Below are 14,803 nucleotides of genomic sequence, written 5' to 3'. Positions count from 1 at the left end.
TGTATGATATCAATGCAAAGTAATATTCACAAAAAAAAAAATAAAGTTACACCAAGCTAATGACTAGAAAGATGAGGTTTTACCTAATTGTTAATTGAATGTTAAATGTAGTAAAATTGATATCTGTCCCCAATCTCCAAAGCCAACATGAATCATTGTTACAATGAAAGCAGATTTTTATTCAGTGATACAGTACTTTTAATCTTCTATTCCAAGCTAAATGCAGATCTGGGTATAACACAGAAAGGGATATCATAGGTAAATGTTTGAGTAATCAATAAAACTCTGTATTAATATTAAACATTTCTGCCAGTTTTCCATTTCTAAGTAAAAGGTCTTTGAGGAAAACACTATCCCTAGATCAGACGGCGCTCTCTCACCTGATTACGAAGTTGTGGCTGTCAATCTCCTTCCCACATCCACTATCCAACAGAATGCCAGAATTTCCAACAACCGCACAAGTCTTAAACCGACGGTTTTTCATTGGTGAAACCTCAGGCAGGAGGCTGTGCAGATCATGGGAAATATTTAGGGTCCGGCGCCGGTCCAGCACGTAGTGTATGACATCGCCTGGTTTAAAGCTGCTCTTGACCACTGAGACATCTCGCTCTGCATCTAAGAAACGAAGAATGTTCTTCCTATATGTGAAATACAAGCAAAGCTTTACATTACAGCAAATCCAAGAACTGGTAATGTAATTCACCGAGTAACATAGGAAACAAATTGGCAAATCACTGATTTTGAATTTTCAGATGGTAATTACATCAACAACAGGAAATAGAATATGTTTTAAAAGCATTTTGCATAGAATTTATAATGGTTTTGTAAATACAGTATAAATACATATTTTGGAGTAAAAAGCACACTGTATCAAAACATATTATAAAAATCCATTTATTAACTTAAATACTGGAATTTCCATAATTAGATGTTCTGGTACTAGCTTTCTATTTTCTTTAGTTATTTATTTTTTGTATCACTGTCTAATTAAGGTGAATATAAATAATTTAAATATTTTGAATTTAGATAATAATTAATACTACTAAAAAGACTGACATTTCAACTCACCTATATTTTATAAATATGTGAAGAAAATATGAAACTGTATCGCTAAATGTACATGAAAATTTTCTTCTTAGTCCAAGACTCCAGGAGATAAGAACAATATAATAAAGGAAAAGATGGGCAGATGAAGTGCTGCATTGTATATGGCAGAGAGAGCCAATTGTTGCTTAGTGTCCTTTCTTTCCCTCTTCCTTTTAGTATTTGAATCTTCAGGGTTTTATATGCAAAAATGGGTGCTTGGTTAAGACACTTCTAATCTTTTGAAACTCAGATACAGCTAGGTTTGGTCATGGAAGTTAGCTTTCTCAGATGGGATGGAGTAGATCATGAGCACGGCTGTATGACAAAGAAATACAAGTCACAGCTCATTTGGCCACCATATTTTAGATCTTCTTAAATACTACTTCAGCCTATCAAATATCTAACATGTAAGTTGACCACAAATCTGAGATGCAATGAGACATGAAATAGATACATATGCTAAATAACTGGATGGTGAAAATGAGGAAACAGTGGGCTGGAAAGCTGATGCACCCTGACTTGATATAGAAAGTGTACTTGATAAAGATATTGCCTGTCACAGTTTGAAAGTTGTGCCTTTTATCTAATAAATTTATTATTTTGGGGTATTTGATAAAGAGTGTTCAAACATTGGTTTATGTTGAAGTCAAGTATGAAATAGACAAGTTGAAAAATGAGATGGAAAGAAATATATCTCTTGAAATGTTTAGTAATCTAAACTGTTTGTGGTCTATTAATTTGGATCTCTAATTGTTTCTTTACCCCAATTAACAGTAAATACTACTGTAATTTGGAGTCATCCCAGCAAGAAGGATATGGACTTTAACATGAGTGTACAGACTCAAAAATGACAAAAAGTAGCTGCCATTAAGGTGAGGGAAGTGAAGGATAACTCTGAATAACTGGAGGAGAGACACAAGTCCTTAGAGTTTTAAAATAAATATTTGGATGGGATTATTTATATCTGATACTAACTACAAAGTGATAGCCCAGGATCCTAGTAAGCTGTTGAGAAAACTGTATTGTCAGAAAATTATGGACGTGGCCTATTAAAGTTTGGAATTATTTGATCCATAGCTTAGCAAACATGTAGCAGCAAGAAGTAATGAAAGAAAACTTTATACCTATGTTGGAAATTGAATATTATTTCCCATGTGATTTTACTGCAAACTTGTTTTTCTCAGTACTGGAGATTGAACTAGGGCCTTTGCACTGAACAACATCTTCAGTCTTTTTTTTTTTTTTTCAATACAAATTCTCCCTGTCACTAATTTGCCTAGGCCATGCTCAAACTTGTTATTCTACTGACTCAACCACACAGAATGCTAAGATTGCAGATCAGCAGGACTGCATTCTTGCAGGGATAAAACCAATGTCATTACTATAAAATTTATGATTCAACATTTTCATTTATAGCTACTCTTGTTTAAGCTTCATTATCAGTGTAAATTTTTAAAACTAAGAAAAAATGTCCTCTGTTCATAACTACTTCTGTTCATGACTACCAAAGGAATTATTTTCCAATTTACACTTACAACCTAGAAAGATGATTGGCAAGGAGAGATATAAAATAACAAGCTCTTGTACTTCTCATTTTGTTCCGCTTTCTCCAAGCCAATTCTATCTTAATGTGTGATCTAATTAGAAAAACCAAATGATTGAAAATTCTGCACAGATAAAAGAAATACCTAACAGCTCTCTGGAAAAAATATTTTAAGCTAATTTGTAAAGGAAGTTTTATGCCAATATTCTACAAATGAAAACAGAAACATCACTAGAAATGCTACTACGCACCATGATAGTTTATTTTAACAATATACAGATTACGTAAGAAGAGAACTACAGTTGAAAGCCTCAACTACAGACTTATGAATTGAGAAAATGGAGAAGTCTCTCATCATGTGATTCTTCATAAAGGTTAATGATTAGCACCCAAAGTGACAGACACATAAACCTCTGCAGATATTTATTAGCTGTCATTTATTTGTCTGTGGAAAATGAGTATTTTGACACCTACATTTCAACAAAAATTTCTCATTTCCTGTGAAAATGACAAGGCTGGCGCTAAAGCACAGACTGCACGGATGTGGTTAAATCATCCAGCTGTGTGATGTTATCATTTTCCTTTGAACAAAATTTGAACAGGTTGCCGTAGATGTTCTTGGAGATGTACACTCACAGATGGTGGCGTGTTTGCAAGTTTGAGGTGAATAGATTAGAGGTCTAGATATGGGCAAAAAATATAGTAGCCTGAACACACTAAGGAACAATCACTTTTACTTGATCAAAAAAGTTAGCACTTACATGAGTGTCAACTAATAGGATGACAAGTGTGCCCTTTTGTGTAATAGAAAGCAGCCAAAAACCTTGAAAATACATCTTCTAAATTCTTGAGTATAATTAAACATCTCTAATTTATTCATTTTTAGGAAAACTGGTATGAAAAGGGGCCTAGGTAATGAGAAAAGTTTTAACATGCACTATTTTGTGTGACTTTTGGGACAAAATAGTTAGAGATAAACAATTATCAAATTTCAATAAGCACATATTATGTGTTCTTCCTGGGCTGTGTTAAAGGCTTAGCATAATTTAAAATAGTGGTAAAAATTACAGAAGTGCTTTCTAAAAAAATAATAAAAATAGTTCATACTAATCAAAATAACAAAATATAAAAATTTCTTTGGCAAAATTCAAAATAGTTGTTAGTGTACAATTTTCTTTTTTTAAACCGAAAAGGGAAAAAGTAAACTTGAGTGACTCCAGTAAGTTCTTTTTCTTATATTGAATGAAACTCTTAGTTTCTATTTTAGGACTTAAATTTAGGCATGGAAAATTACCTGAGATAAATGTACTGGTGAAAGTGGATGAAAGAGAGAAAATAATTACTATGAGAGAATAATACTGTGAATTAAGCTCTTAATACTCTTTGAAAACAGTAAGGGAAGGTTAGGTTTTTCTCCCCCAGCAGGCTGAAGATATTATTTTCGATTACGAATATAACAGACCGCAAAAAAGCTCTGTGTATTTGCCAAATCTAGTTGGTGCTCAGACTATAAATATGTTGGGACTATAAAGCTGTTACTTATATATAATAAGTTAAATGCCACTGAGAGCATGAAAGCAGCACTTTAAACATCACCAAAGAGAACATATACTCTTACTCAGAACAAAATTGTTAAGAATGTAACATTGTTTATTGGCAGACAAAACAAAATCTTTTTTTAAAAATAAGAAAAATACAGTAAAAAATTAAATTTAATATCTAGGCTCTAGAGGAACTTGAATCAATATAGGCTAATGTTTAATGTACAGTTGTACTAGTACAACTTCTCTTAATTTATAGGCAAGTTACGACCAGATATTCCAAACAGGGGTTGCGTTTCTATGCATGACTTAGAATAAGAACAAGAAGATTCCTCATAGATAGGTTCATAACTGTAATTTTGTGATCCTTCTGCAATTACTGAAAACTGTTGAATGTTAAAGATAACTGAAAAATCTGAAAATGTTTCGTTTTCAGTGGCACTAAAAATCTTAGTCATACAAACTATTTTCTGTTGAGCAACACTGGCTAAAACCGAAAGGTTGGTTTAGACTGTTTGCCTGACAGGAATAGATACTATGCAGAAACTTTTCAACTGAATTTTCATCTGCAAGTTCCCTTTCAACAAAATTCATACTTAACGTAGCACCTGCAAAGTGCTAGAAAAGTAGTTTACTAAACATTGTTTTCTCTTGAGGCTAATCTATCCCTAGATGCCACTCTTTCTTCTCTGTAGTTTTCTTGTCAACAAGAAGTGCATGTGCTGTAACAACTAAAATTGAATCTAAATAGCAGTAAGTTCATCATAAAGTAACGTGTGACAAATCTTACAGCTGTAAAGCATCATAAATTAAAAAGCAAATTAGATTATGACTTATATTAGTAATCAAATTTTGCAAACTCTAGATAGGGACTGCAGGGCCCCCAAAGCACTGAATTGATTCAATTAGTAATTGCACAAAGAAAAATAAATAAATAAATAAATGCTAATTGCAGTCTTATGCATCCAGTAAACAGAAAGAATGCACCAATTTTTATCCCAAAAGCATTGCTCTCCAAAGTAATTTGCTCCAAATCTCTAAAAGAATGAAGTCTGTTCACTGATAAGACATCTGAACTTGCTATAATTGCTGATATTCTAGTATCAAAAGAAAACCCCTACATAATCATAAAAAAATTAAAAGACAAATTGTTCAAAATACTTGAAAAAATAATTTTTATTGTCCTTGATGGACCAAGTTGCCTTTAGAGTATTAGCCCAAAGTTTGGTAATATTGGATGAAAAATACCTTTTGCTATTTCACAGCAAATAAAAATACTACACACTACATAAACATACATTTATATGATTCATATCATTTTTCTTAAAATACAATATTACAAGAAATTTATTTCTTAATAATCCACTGGCTGAACAGTCAAATAGGACTGGGTTTGTATCTAATTAGCTTTCTGACTCAAGATCAGCTGTTCTGATCACTTAATGATGAAAGTAAGAAGAAAATTATGTAAGCATTGGATATGGACCTTTTTCTAAAGTAAATATATGCATATAATAGCAAGTTCTTTCTGAGAAGTGTGCATACATAAATTTGCAATTATGTTCAGTTAACTGGAAGTTCTTAACTGTTTAGGAATTTTGATAAATATGATATTATGTATTGAAAATATTTTCTAATTATGTGATTAGGCTTTTCTGATGAGAGGCTAAACTCATATATTTTAAAAGGATATTTGGCAATTTGGTTTTCTTTTTTGCTTTTACTTACTATATGAAAATTCCAAGAAAAAAATAACCCAAATGTGGAAAAAATGTCAAGTCATGAATGCTGGACATGGTCAAATAATCTCTCAGTACAGTTTTTACAGATGTATGCATCACATCTAGCTCAATAAAAATATGTCATTTCTTAGATTACAATATTAAACACCAAACTACTAATAATTAAATAAAAGATATATATCTATAGTCAGATCAACTAAAGTATTCCTATTTACATAGACATTGGAAAGTATGGGCTGGATGTAATGATTAAACTAGTATCTATTACTGAAATTTTACATGATAGAGAGTTTGATTTATCTGATATACTATTTAATGTAGCAAGACACACTCATTAAACTGTTACCACTTCTTATTTTACTTTACCTGTTTCCATTACTTGCTTTAATCCGTGTAACCTAAACTAACTGCTCTCTTTTTGCTAATCCATCCTATTTGAAGTTCTCTGTCTAGATATGACTGCAGATCAACTTTTTCCTTTCAGATCATCCATATTTCTCATTTTCTAATCTACCTCCAAGAACTATGAATTCTTAAAGTAAATCTTATCTGGATGTATGATGCTATATGACCCCATTCCTTAAAATTGTCTCATGTCTGATAGGGTTTCTAAATGCAAACGTGGAGTCGGAGGTGTGAGGAGGACACTAAACAGGTATCATGGGAGAACGTGGCCCCTGGTGTAAAAATGTCAGACACTCTTCATAGCCTCAGTGCACGCCCTGCCAGGAAGAACACAGTCCAGGTTGTCAAATCTTTAAATTTCTCAAGAGATTTGAAAAGTCATACTTCTATAAGGAATTTCCTGATTTTTTAAATATCGGTTTTTAAAACATTTTCTCCATCCAGTTTAAACAGAGTTTGCTTTCAACCCATATTGTGCCTAGGAGACTCCAACTTACAAGGTCATCAGACTCTACACATCTGCTCCCTCTTGTATTAGGCCCACAGATATACAAAGTTAGGCCTAAACTATAAGTACTCGAACACACGATTTCAATGGGTTGGTTCCTGTTTTTGATTCCAACCTTTCCAAAAAGTTTAATCCAAAGTAGCCTAACCATTCCTCTCGGTTAGTTTCCACCTAACCTTTCAGTTTCCACCTCTTTTTAATTTCCAGATAATTCTGAGTAAATTTCAACTCAGTAAGTTCCCTTGCAGAACTGCACTCTGAATTGTTTATGCCCTCATGATTGGTGTCACGGAGTCTTCTTCCAGGCTACTTACAACCTCCCCTATGTGTAGGTATGAACCAAGGAGGGGGTAAATAGAAGCCCAGGCAAACGGCTCAGCACTTAATCTTTTGACCAGTAGGGACCCTTATAAAATACCTGTCAAAACCCAGCCACTGGATAATTGGCATTTGCCAAAACTAGAAAAGTATGATTTTTATAAGCATGTCAACCAAGGCAGCCATGTAGAGTAACTACAGAGAAAATTAATCTGCTAGTTTCTTCCATATAAAAGGTTCTTATTAGTAATAGGACTACTAGAAAAAATGATGTAATGAATATATTGAATTTTATTTCAAGAGTTTCTTAAGAGCTTAAATGCCTAGTCTAATAAATAAGCCAGTATTCAAGCAGGCAATGATTTTTATCCATTTTTCATATGAACTCACACTGACACTGATAGGTTATATCAACTGTATTCGCCATCATCAACAAAATAGCTATTGAGTAGTACCTTTTCTCATTTAGTTGAGATAACATAAGATTTAAATAAAGTGTCAAAGAAGCCAAAACTAATTCTAAAAATATTTTCATCATGAGTAACTGTGTAAAAGTATGTTAAATATTAGTGTTGTGTTGAATATTTTATTTCATTAATATAAAACTGTATATTCAAATTCATATATTCATCTTTAAATATTTTACTATATAATAATTTCATTTTTATGGCTTCACATTCTTCAGTGAGCAACATTAAATATAGCTGGTTCACTCTCTCACTAAAATATTAATACTTAACCTATAAATCAGATGTTCAATATGTTTTCAAACCCAATGTATTTGAGAACATGACATTAAATTTATTAAGCCTTATTAAAGAAACTCACCTTATCTCCAAGACCAAAGAGGAATTGATCTTCCAGCCTTCTACAGAGTGCTGGAAGATTGATGAGCCCGCCTTTCGAATAATTTTATCAGAACTATTGACAAGTGATCGGCTCAAACACAATTCACCATCTCTGGAACAAAACAAAAATGCCAGCTTTGTGAGAAAAGCATTTTTGTGTAAGCCATAGCTACATAGCATGATTTATACGACTGAATAAATTTCCACAGGTTAGAAAGATACAAGCGTGAGGAGAGCCGTTACAATAATTAGGTGAATATGTCTTCATCACAAAAACCTACACATATTCATTCTTTTTTTTTTCAGCTTTAATTGAGTTTATTGGTACATTTTAGTGATACAGTACAGTTACATTCATTGTTGGGATCATGTACCTCTACATGGCAAGTCTTGATTCTCATTTTTTCCCCTTACCTCTGCCCACATATTCATTCTTAATTTTAATTATTTTCACATAAAAGAAAAACAAAGACCTCTTTGGAACTTAAAGAAACAAAGATTTCTCACCAAAGCCCTGTTTCCCACTGCACCCTCAACTGATTCTTTTTAGACAATAGAGACAGGATGTTTGGTCAATTATTCTACATCTGTGTAACTGTGACCTCAAAGATTAATTTTACTCTCAAAGAAGACATATAAACATAATGGCAAGAGCTTTGTCTCAGAGTAAGGAAATGTTGCAGTATCAGGTGGCCTGTGCATGTTCTTGATTCTGTGGCTTGCCAGCCTTGTGTTCCTAGGCAATATTTTTCTGGGCCACAGTGGCTTCACCATAACCTTGACAATAACCCCCACCTGTCAGCCAGCATGGTCAGACTAGCGTACCATGTGCACAGTAGTATTGGAGTATGGCATTAGTGGTTGTTTTGAGAGATGCCATGATATCATTTATACCAGGAAGACTTTGTTAGCCAACAACTCATTACTCAATAGACTACTTCTTGTTACTTCACAGATGTACGTTCAGATTCAGAGAGTGAAAAGGCCACTTTTATAGCACAGAAGCAAAAAAAAAAAATAGCGTTCTTAACATATGCATTTATTTCTTTATATATCACCTTTTAATTTTTGAATCTCAACAGCATAGTAAAAAAGTAACTTGACTACATGTTCAAACAGAAATTCTAAATCTGTGCTCTTTGTGTAGGCATCCCTCGCCTACTATCAATGGAACCATTGCTGGTGTAACAGCTGTTGAATGAATTCTATAATTGAAGGTTTATACTTTGGTATTTTGGTTTGCATACTTTTTAAAAATGTAGTTTAAATTTGAAGCAACTCAAAGCATCATATGAAACCACTCTTTGTAAAATTTAGAACCCCATAAAAGTAATGTTTTAAACTATCTTAATCATGACAATGGTACATTTACAAGCCTATATGCAGCTAATAATAATCATTTTATAAAAATCATTTAGGATACAAGGAAATATAGAGCATATTTTACCATTCAGTGGTCAATACTTATATTACATGTTAATGATGATAATTACATGTGAAGCAAAATATGGATAGACAAAGAAGTTAACCTTCACACTTTAGATGATACACCCTCAAGAGTACAAGCAGGGCCAGGGTTTTAGCTCAGTTGTTCCCTGCTCAGAAGTGCAAGGACCTGAGTTTGATCCCCAGTACCAAAAAAAAAGAAAAAAAAAGTACAAGTGAATCTGGATTCTCTTCCCAGACCCCTAATCCCAGTGCTTGGGAAGTTGAGGCAGGAGAATCATGTTATGCGCAACTCCATCCTGGGCTACATAGTATGTTCAAAGCCAGACTGGACTATATTAAAAGACTTTGCCTCAAAACAAACAAGCAAACAAACAAACAAAAAAACAGCATAAACCACCATATTTTCCACTTCTCACCCAATAATATCTGGTCAGTCAATGCCATCATTTTCTTACCATAGGTTACTATTACTACAATAATTGCTTATATATCACCAATAAATTTTCATGACAGTAAAAATACACACAGGCATGTCTTTCCTTTAATCTGTAGAAGATTGTTTCACTGACCTGTGGACTTACTTTTATCTGCACAATGATGGCTGTGAATTACTAAGTTGCATGGAGCCTTTGCAGAGCAACAAGAAGTGATTTTTAAACTTTATAACCATTTTGTAAAAATACAATGCTATTATATTACTCTGCTGTTCATATTATGTTTTACTGAAGTTGTGATTGGCCAAATGTATGCTTTTATCCCATCAAGAAATTCTTAATGGAAGTAATCACACTACTTCTTTAGAGCCAATGGAACTTATGAGCAAGACCAAGTTTAGGGCAATCTAAACCTCTAGAGAGTATTTTGTTTAAAGTTAAATGTGTCTCAAGGGTTTTTCCACATGTGACCTTTGTAGCATTTCTGTCTTAGGAAAAACTTCCTTCCCATGAATGCAAGGCATGAAGGATGTTGCCACTCCTACTTGTTTTTCATTACAGATTGTACATGACTTCTGAACAGCTGCACTAAAAATATTTTTTGCATTAGGCTAAGCATGAAAATATTCAATATGTACTTTTAAAAGGAAAATCGCAAAACACATCAAAGAAATCACCCAGCATAAAGCAAATGGCACAGAGCAGTCTTGTGTATGTAGAGTTATGAAAAATCTAGGAAGATGGTCATCTGTGAGATGCCAGTGATGAGAACTGTTGCTTAGGTTTCCTATCTGGCATGTACACATGCTTTTGTCTTTGATGAGAGTTTCCCGGCTTCACCACAATTTATTCTGTTAGCTCTGCCTTATATAACAAATATGAGTAATTCCACTTCTGGAAACGAGGTCCCCAAAGCTCTACACTCAACTCCACTGAAACTCTTCCTGACTTAGCTGTGGAATGAATATGTTCCCTCTGGACTGGATTAAGCTTCCTCCTTAATTTAAAATTTTAAAGGTGATTTAAAAAAAAGAATTGCTTGAACACAAACAGAAGGTGATTTTGTGCTTTTACTCCTATGTTCCAACTACTCAAAATAAAGATTAGATGTTCTCCTTTTAACTCATTGCTTATAGGTTTTGGTAGAATTGAAAATATAACATGTGAAGTGCAAATTCTGGAAATCTTGACTTGCAAAAGTATGCTCAACTCAGAGTAAACTGAAATTTGGCTGATGTTACAAATATCCAAAGTACGGTATGAGTGCTCATTACCGCCTCCAATCTTAACACCGATTTCAGAATTCACACCGTTGATCAGTTAGTAACATATCCGAAAGTGAGCAGTTCCTCACTTTGGATGACTATCTCTAGAAGATAAAATAGTAAGTTACAGTCTCATTTTTCATCAACCAGGAAATAATGTGTTGTAAGTTTAAGAAAAAAAACAATCAGAACAACTATCTATGAGACATTAAAGCTTTTTATACTTTCAAATATTTCATCTCATTGAATGAGCATACCTACATATCTGTGGAAGTTTTGTTTTGTTACTCGAGACAGGGTTTTGCCATGTATTCTAGGCTGGCCTCAAACTTGCCCTGATAATCCTGCCTCAGCCTCCAGAGTGCAGAGTGCTAGGATACCTTTCCCAGCTCTATAGGTGCCTTGAAATCCTTTTTCCAATTATAACACAAAGTGCACATAGAGCCAGTTGAATCATAGACCTGTGAGGCCCACTTAAGAAAGAAAAAAGTCAAGAACAGAGCTCTGAATAGTACCAATGCCTTTTCGGTTAAACTTCATTAACTGAGTCATCATAAGAAACGAATTTTCGTGGAAGGAAAGGTCGCTTTTAGGTATCCAATCATTACTTGACTAGCTCTGGGATAACCCCTCTTTTCTTTTAAAAATGTTGCTTGTGTTCCTCTGTAAGTATGAAAAGGCAGCCCTTTGATGGAAAAGCTGGGCTTCTATTTTCTTGCACAGAATGATTGCTCAATGTTGTATGCAAGAAGAGTAATGGTACATTAACTCTATCTGAGACGTGGCGTTTCAAAGAAGAGATGTTGAATAGACAAAAGATTGCACGCCTGTTGAAAAAAAATGCAGGCAGGAAAGCTAAACATGAGTTTAGGGGAAATTGTAAACCTAAAGGACCCTGGAAGGCCTTGCACTGAGACTGCTGGCCACCCACAAGGTACGCAGTGCCCCCCAAAGGCCAGAGTCTGCCTCTGTTACTTCACTTTTAAATGTCTGGCCCAAACCTCCAATCTAATTCAACTCTTTTTAAAAACGGCCTCTCCACGTGGCTTGGGTGGAAAGCTAGTCAATGAAAGGATTAGTTTGATGACTCAACTCCACCACTACTGGGAGTGAAAATCAGGAGTTTGGATCCCAAGCTTTCCTACTGCATATCTCATCCTGGGGAAAGGAAAACGTGTGCTCCGCGGCCAGAGCTGCCCTTCCCCGGCTCAGTCTGCGAAGTAGCCCATGGCCACCCGGGCAGCGGGACGCTTTGGGGCACGTGGATGACAGCTATGCCTGCAGCCAGCTCTGCCTCGCCCCCGAAGCTGCAATTGCGGGTTTTAATTAAGGAGGAGGAGCCGCGGTGCTGGCTGAGCAGGGAAAGTGATTTTTTTTTTAAACGAAGGGAGTCCTGATTCCTCCAAAAGCGTCTTCCCACGTCTTACTCAGTTCATTCTCCCACCCTAGCTCTCAAGAGTCTGGGAGGAGGGTCAGACCCGGGGCGCACCTCTCTTCCTGTTTGGTTAACTCGAGGGCCCGCACCACGCCTTCTAAAATGAACTGGGAAGAAACCCAACCTGGTTTGCTTGCAAAGGCTGCTGAAGAGGGCTCAGCCTTGCCAGCCCGACCCCCGCCTGTGCCCTCCTCTTCTTCGTCTGAGCCCAGGGCCGTGCCCACCCAGGATGGGGTCGGCACGTGAAGCCTCCTGGGTCCCTGCCTTGCCCTGGAGGGGCTGGGTGCGCTCTTCCTCCCGATGCAGCTGGGGAGCTGGAGAAGACGCCCCGCTGCATCGCGCCCCCACCCCACCCACTCCTGCTCCCCGGGGTCCCGCGCCAGCAGCCCAGACATTCAGTTCCTGGCCTGGCTCGGCCGCTTTGTCTGGGCGCAGGCTTCTCCTGGAGCCCATAGCCAGGAGGGAACAAAGAATCGCGACCCTCCTGCCCCGGCCTCGCATGCACCGGAGCCCAGCCGGGGCCAGCAGCTCCCTAAATACCCCTTTGTCTGCCTGGAGAGCACAGGTCTGCGGCGATGCCCACACCCCCTCCTGAAGTCCTTCTTTTGTGACAATTCACATGGCTGGATTTTCAACCCGCCCACTCCTGTGTAAACGACCTCATAGGGTTCTTTTATTATTTTTTTTTCTTTCCCCAGAATAGACCTTGAATAGACCTGTCGATGCATAACGACCATTCAGTCCATTCCTTATTAGCTTTTCATTCCTTCCAGTCCCTCCTGTGTCACTGTCACCGCAGCTTTCTACCAAACCGCGTTTCCTTCTGGAAAGATAAACCTGCCCCTTTGCTCACTCAAATGCTCATTACTTGGGGTGGAGCAGGAATATTAAGAGATGGACTCCACGAAGTTTAAGAGGGGGTATTTTAGCAGTTCTCTCTCACACACATGCGCGCCCCGCCCACACACACACACGCACAATGGCAAAGTCCCTTCGTTTTAATCAGTGTCAGAAGAAAATAAAACCCAGGCGTCTGTGCTAGTGTAAAGTTTCCTACAGCAGACGCCTCCGGACCAGGCAAGAATTCCGAAACACGACTTTGAACAGAGTTGACAAGCAGGTTCGCATCCTCAGAAAGAGCTTCCAAGCTCTGTCAGCCTCACAAAGTTGCACCACCTCTGGGTAAACTTCAAAGGCGCAGAGGCTGAGGGGAGGGAGGAAGGAAGTGTGATATTTAGAGAACTTAAAAGGGCGGGGAGATTCTGAACTCATCCAGACAAACTAAAGAAATAGCAGCTGTACGGCTGGCTGGGGGAGATAACAGTTTAGCCAGCTTCTTTCTCAAACTATGACGGCGTCTTATCCCTGGACAAGCAAATACGGAATCATCCTTGGTGGTGGTACTAGAAATTCTAATTCAGATTAAAATACACCGATCTACCCAACGCCAAAAAGAAGCAAACAAACAAAAAAGTGCAGAAGCAGAGGAGGCAGATTTCCTCCTGTGTGAGCTTTAACTTTAACCTGGCAGGAAACCAGCTTTTCCAGTTTCTCCCTAGAGTGAAAGGACAGAGGAAAAGGGAAGGACAGCCATTTAGTGAACAGAGACCTCTAGGCTGAGTTCTGCCCGCGGATTAAAGGGCCAAGGGCAAACGTTCTTTGTTGACACTTCTGCAGGGACTTCTCCGGTGCCTGTCATCCCGACCGCTCCACAGGGCAAGTTGAACTCGCTTCGAGATACACACACACACACACACACACACACACACACAAACTCACAGCTCCGCGACAGCCTTTGTTGTTTAATTCACTAGAGTCCCTACCCGCGAGCTCGGACGCACACGCACAGCATCCCAACCTTCACAGCCTAGACACACAGTGGCTCTACGGCTGGACTTTCGGTCATCTCCCGAAATGGAGCTTTCATTTACCCGATCAGTTGCGTCTCCTGGTGCTCCTCAGTTCTTGCTATTTCTTTTGTCTTATAAAAAATCAGGAGCAGACTTATAGTGCAGATCGTCCACCTCTTCCTAATGGAGCGCATCTTGGGTGCCCAGGAAAGTCCGGGTTGCTCCAGCTCGCGCACCTTCTCTGGGTATAAAGGCTCCGTTTTGGGGAAAGAGTCGGGGGAGGGAGGTGGGTCTGAGAAAGGCGAGGACAGCGTGGAGCCGGGATCCCAGGATCCGGTCGCCCGGGTCCTCCGCGGCCGCGCTCCCCGTGGCTCCGGCG

General features: G+C 37.5%; 1 protein-coding gene across 1 annotated transcript in view; it reads right to left on the bottom strand.

Annotated features, from left to right (window-relative positions):
- Nucleotides 1-14,797, bottom strand: part of St8sia4 (ST8 alpha-N-acetyl-neuraminide alpha-2,8-sialyltransferase 4) — an 82,357-nt gene extending 67,560 nt beyond the window's left edge. The window contains exons 1-3 of the mRNA XM_010603347.2: nucleotides 14,506-14,797; nucleotides 7,972-8,103; nucleotides 381-638 (exon numbers count right to left, since the gene is read on the bottom strand). Coding sequence (XP_010601649.1) covers nucleotides 381-638; nucleotides 7,972-8,103; nucleotides 14,506-14,618 — 503 coding nt within the window. The 5' untranslated portion in view covers nucleotides 14,619-14,797. The remainder of the gene's footprint in view (nucleotides 1-380; nucleotides 639-7,971; nucleotides 8,104-14,505) is intronic.
- Nucleotides 14,798-14,803: the final 6 nt, after the last annotated feature.

This window comes from Fukomys damarensis, unplaced genomic scaffold (genome assembly GCF_012274545.1).
Source record: "Fukomys damarensis isolate Sample0158 unplaced genomic scaffold, DMR_v1.0_HiC HiC_scaffold_3, whole genome shotgun sequence".
In the NCBI taxonomy this organism is placed as follows: Eukaryota; Metazoa; Chordata; class Mammalia; order Rodentia; family Bathyergidae; genus Fukomys; species Fukomys damarensis.
Note: the sequence above shows the minus strand (reverse complement) of the source record. Positions and strands in the feature narration are given on the sequence as shown.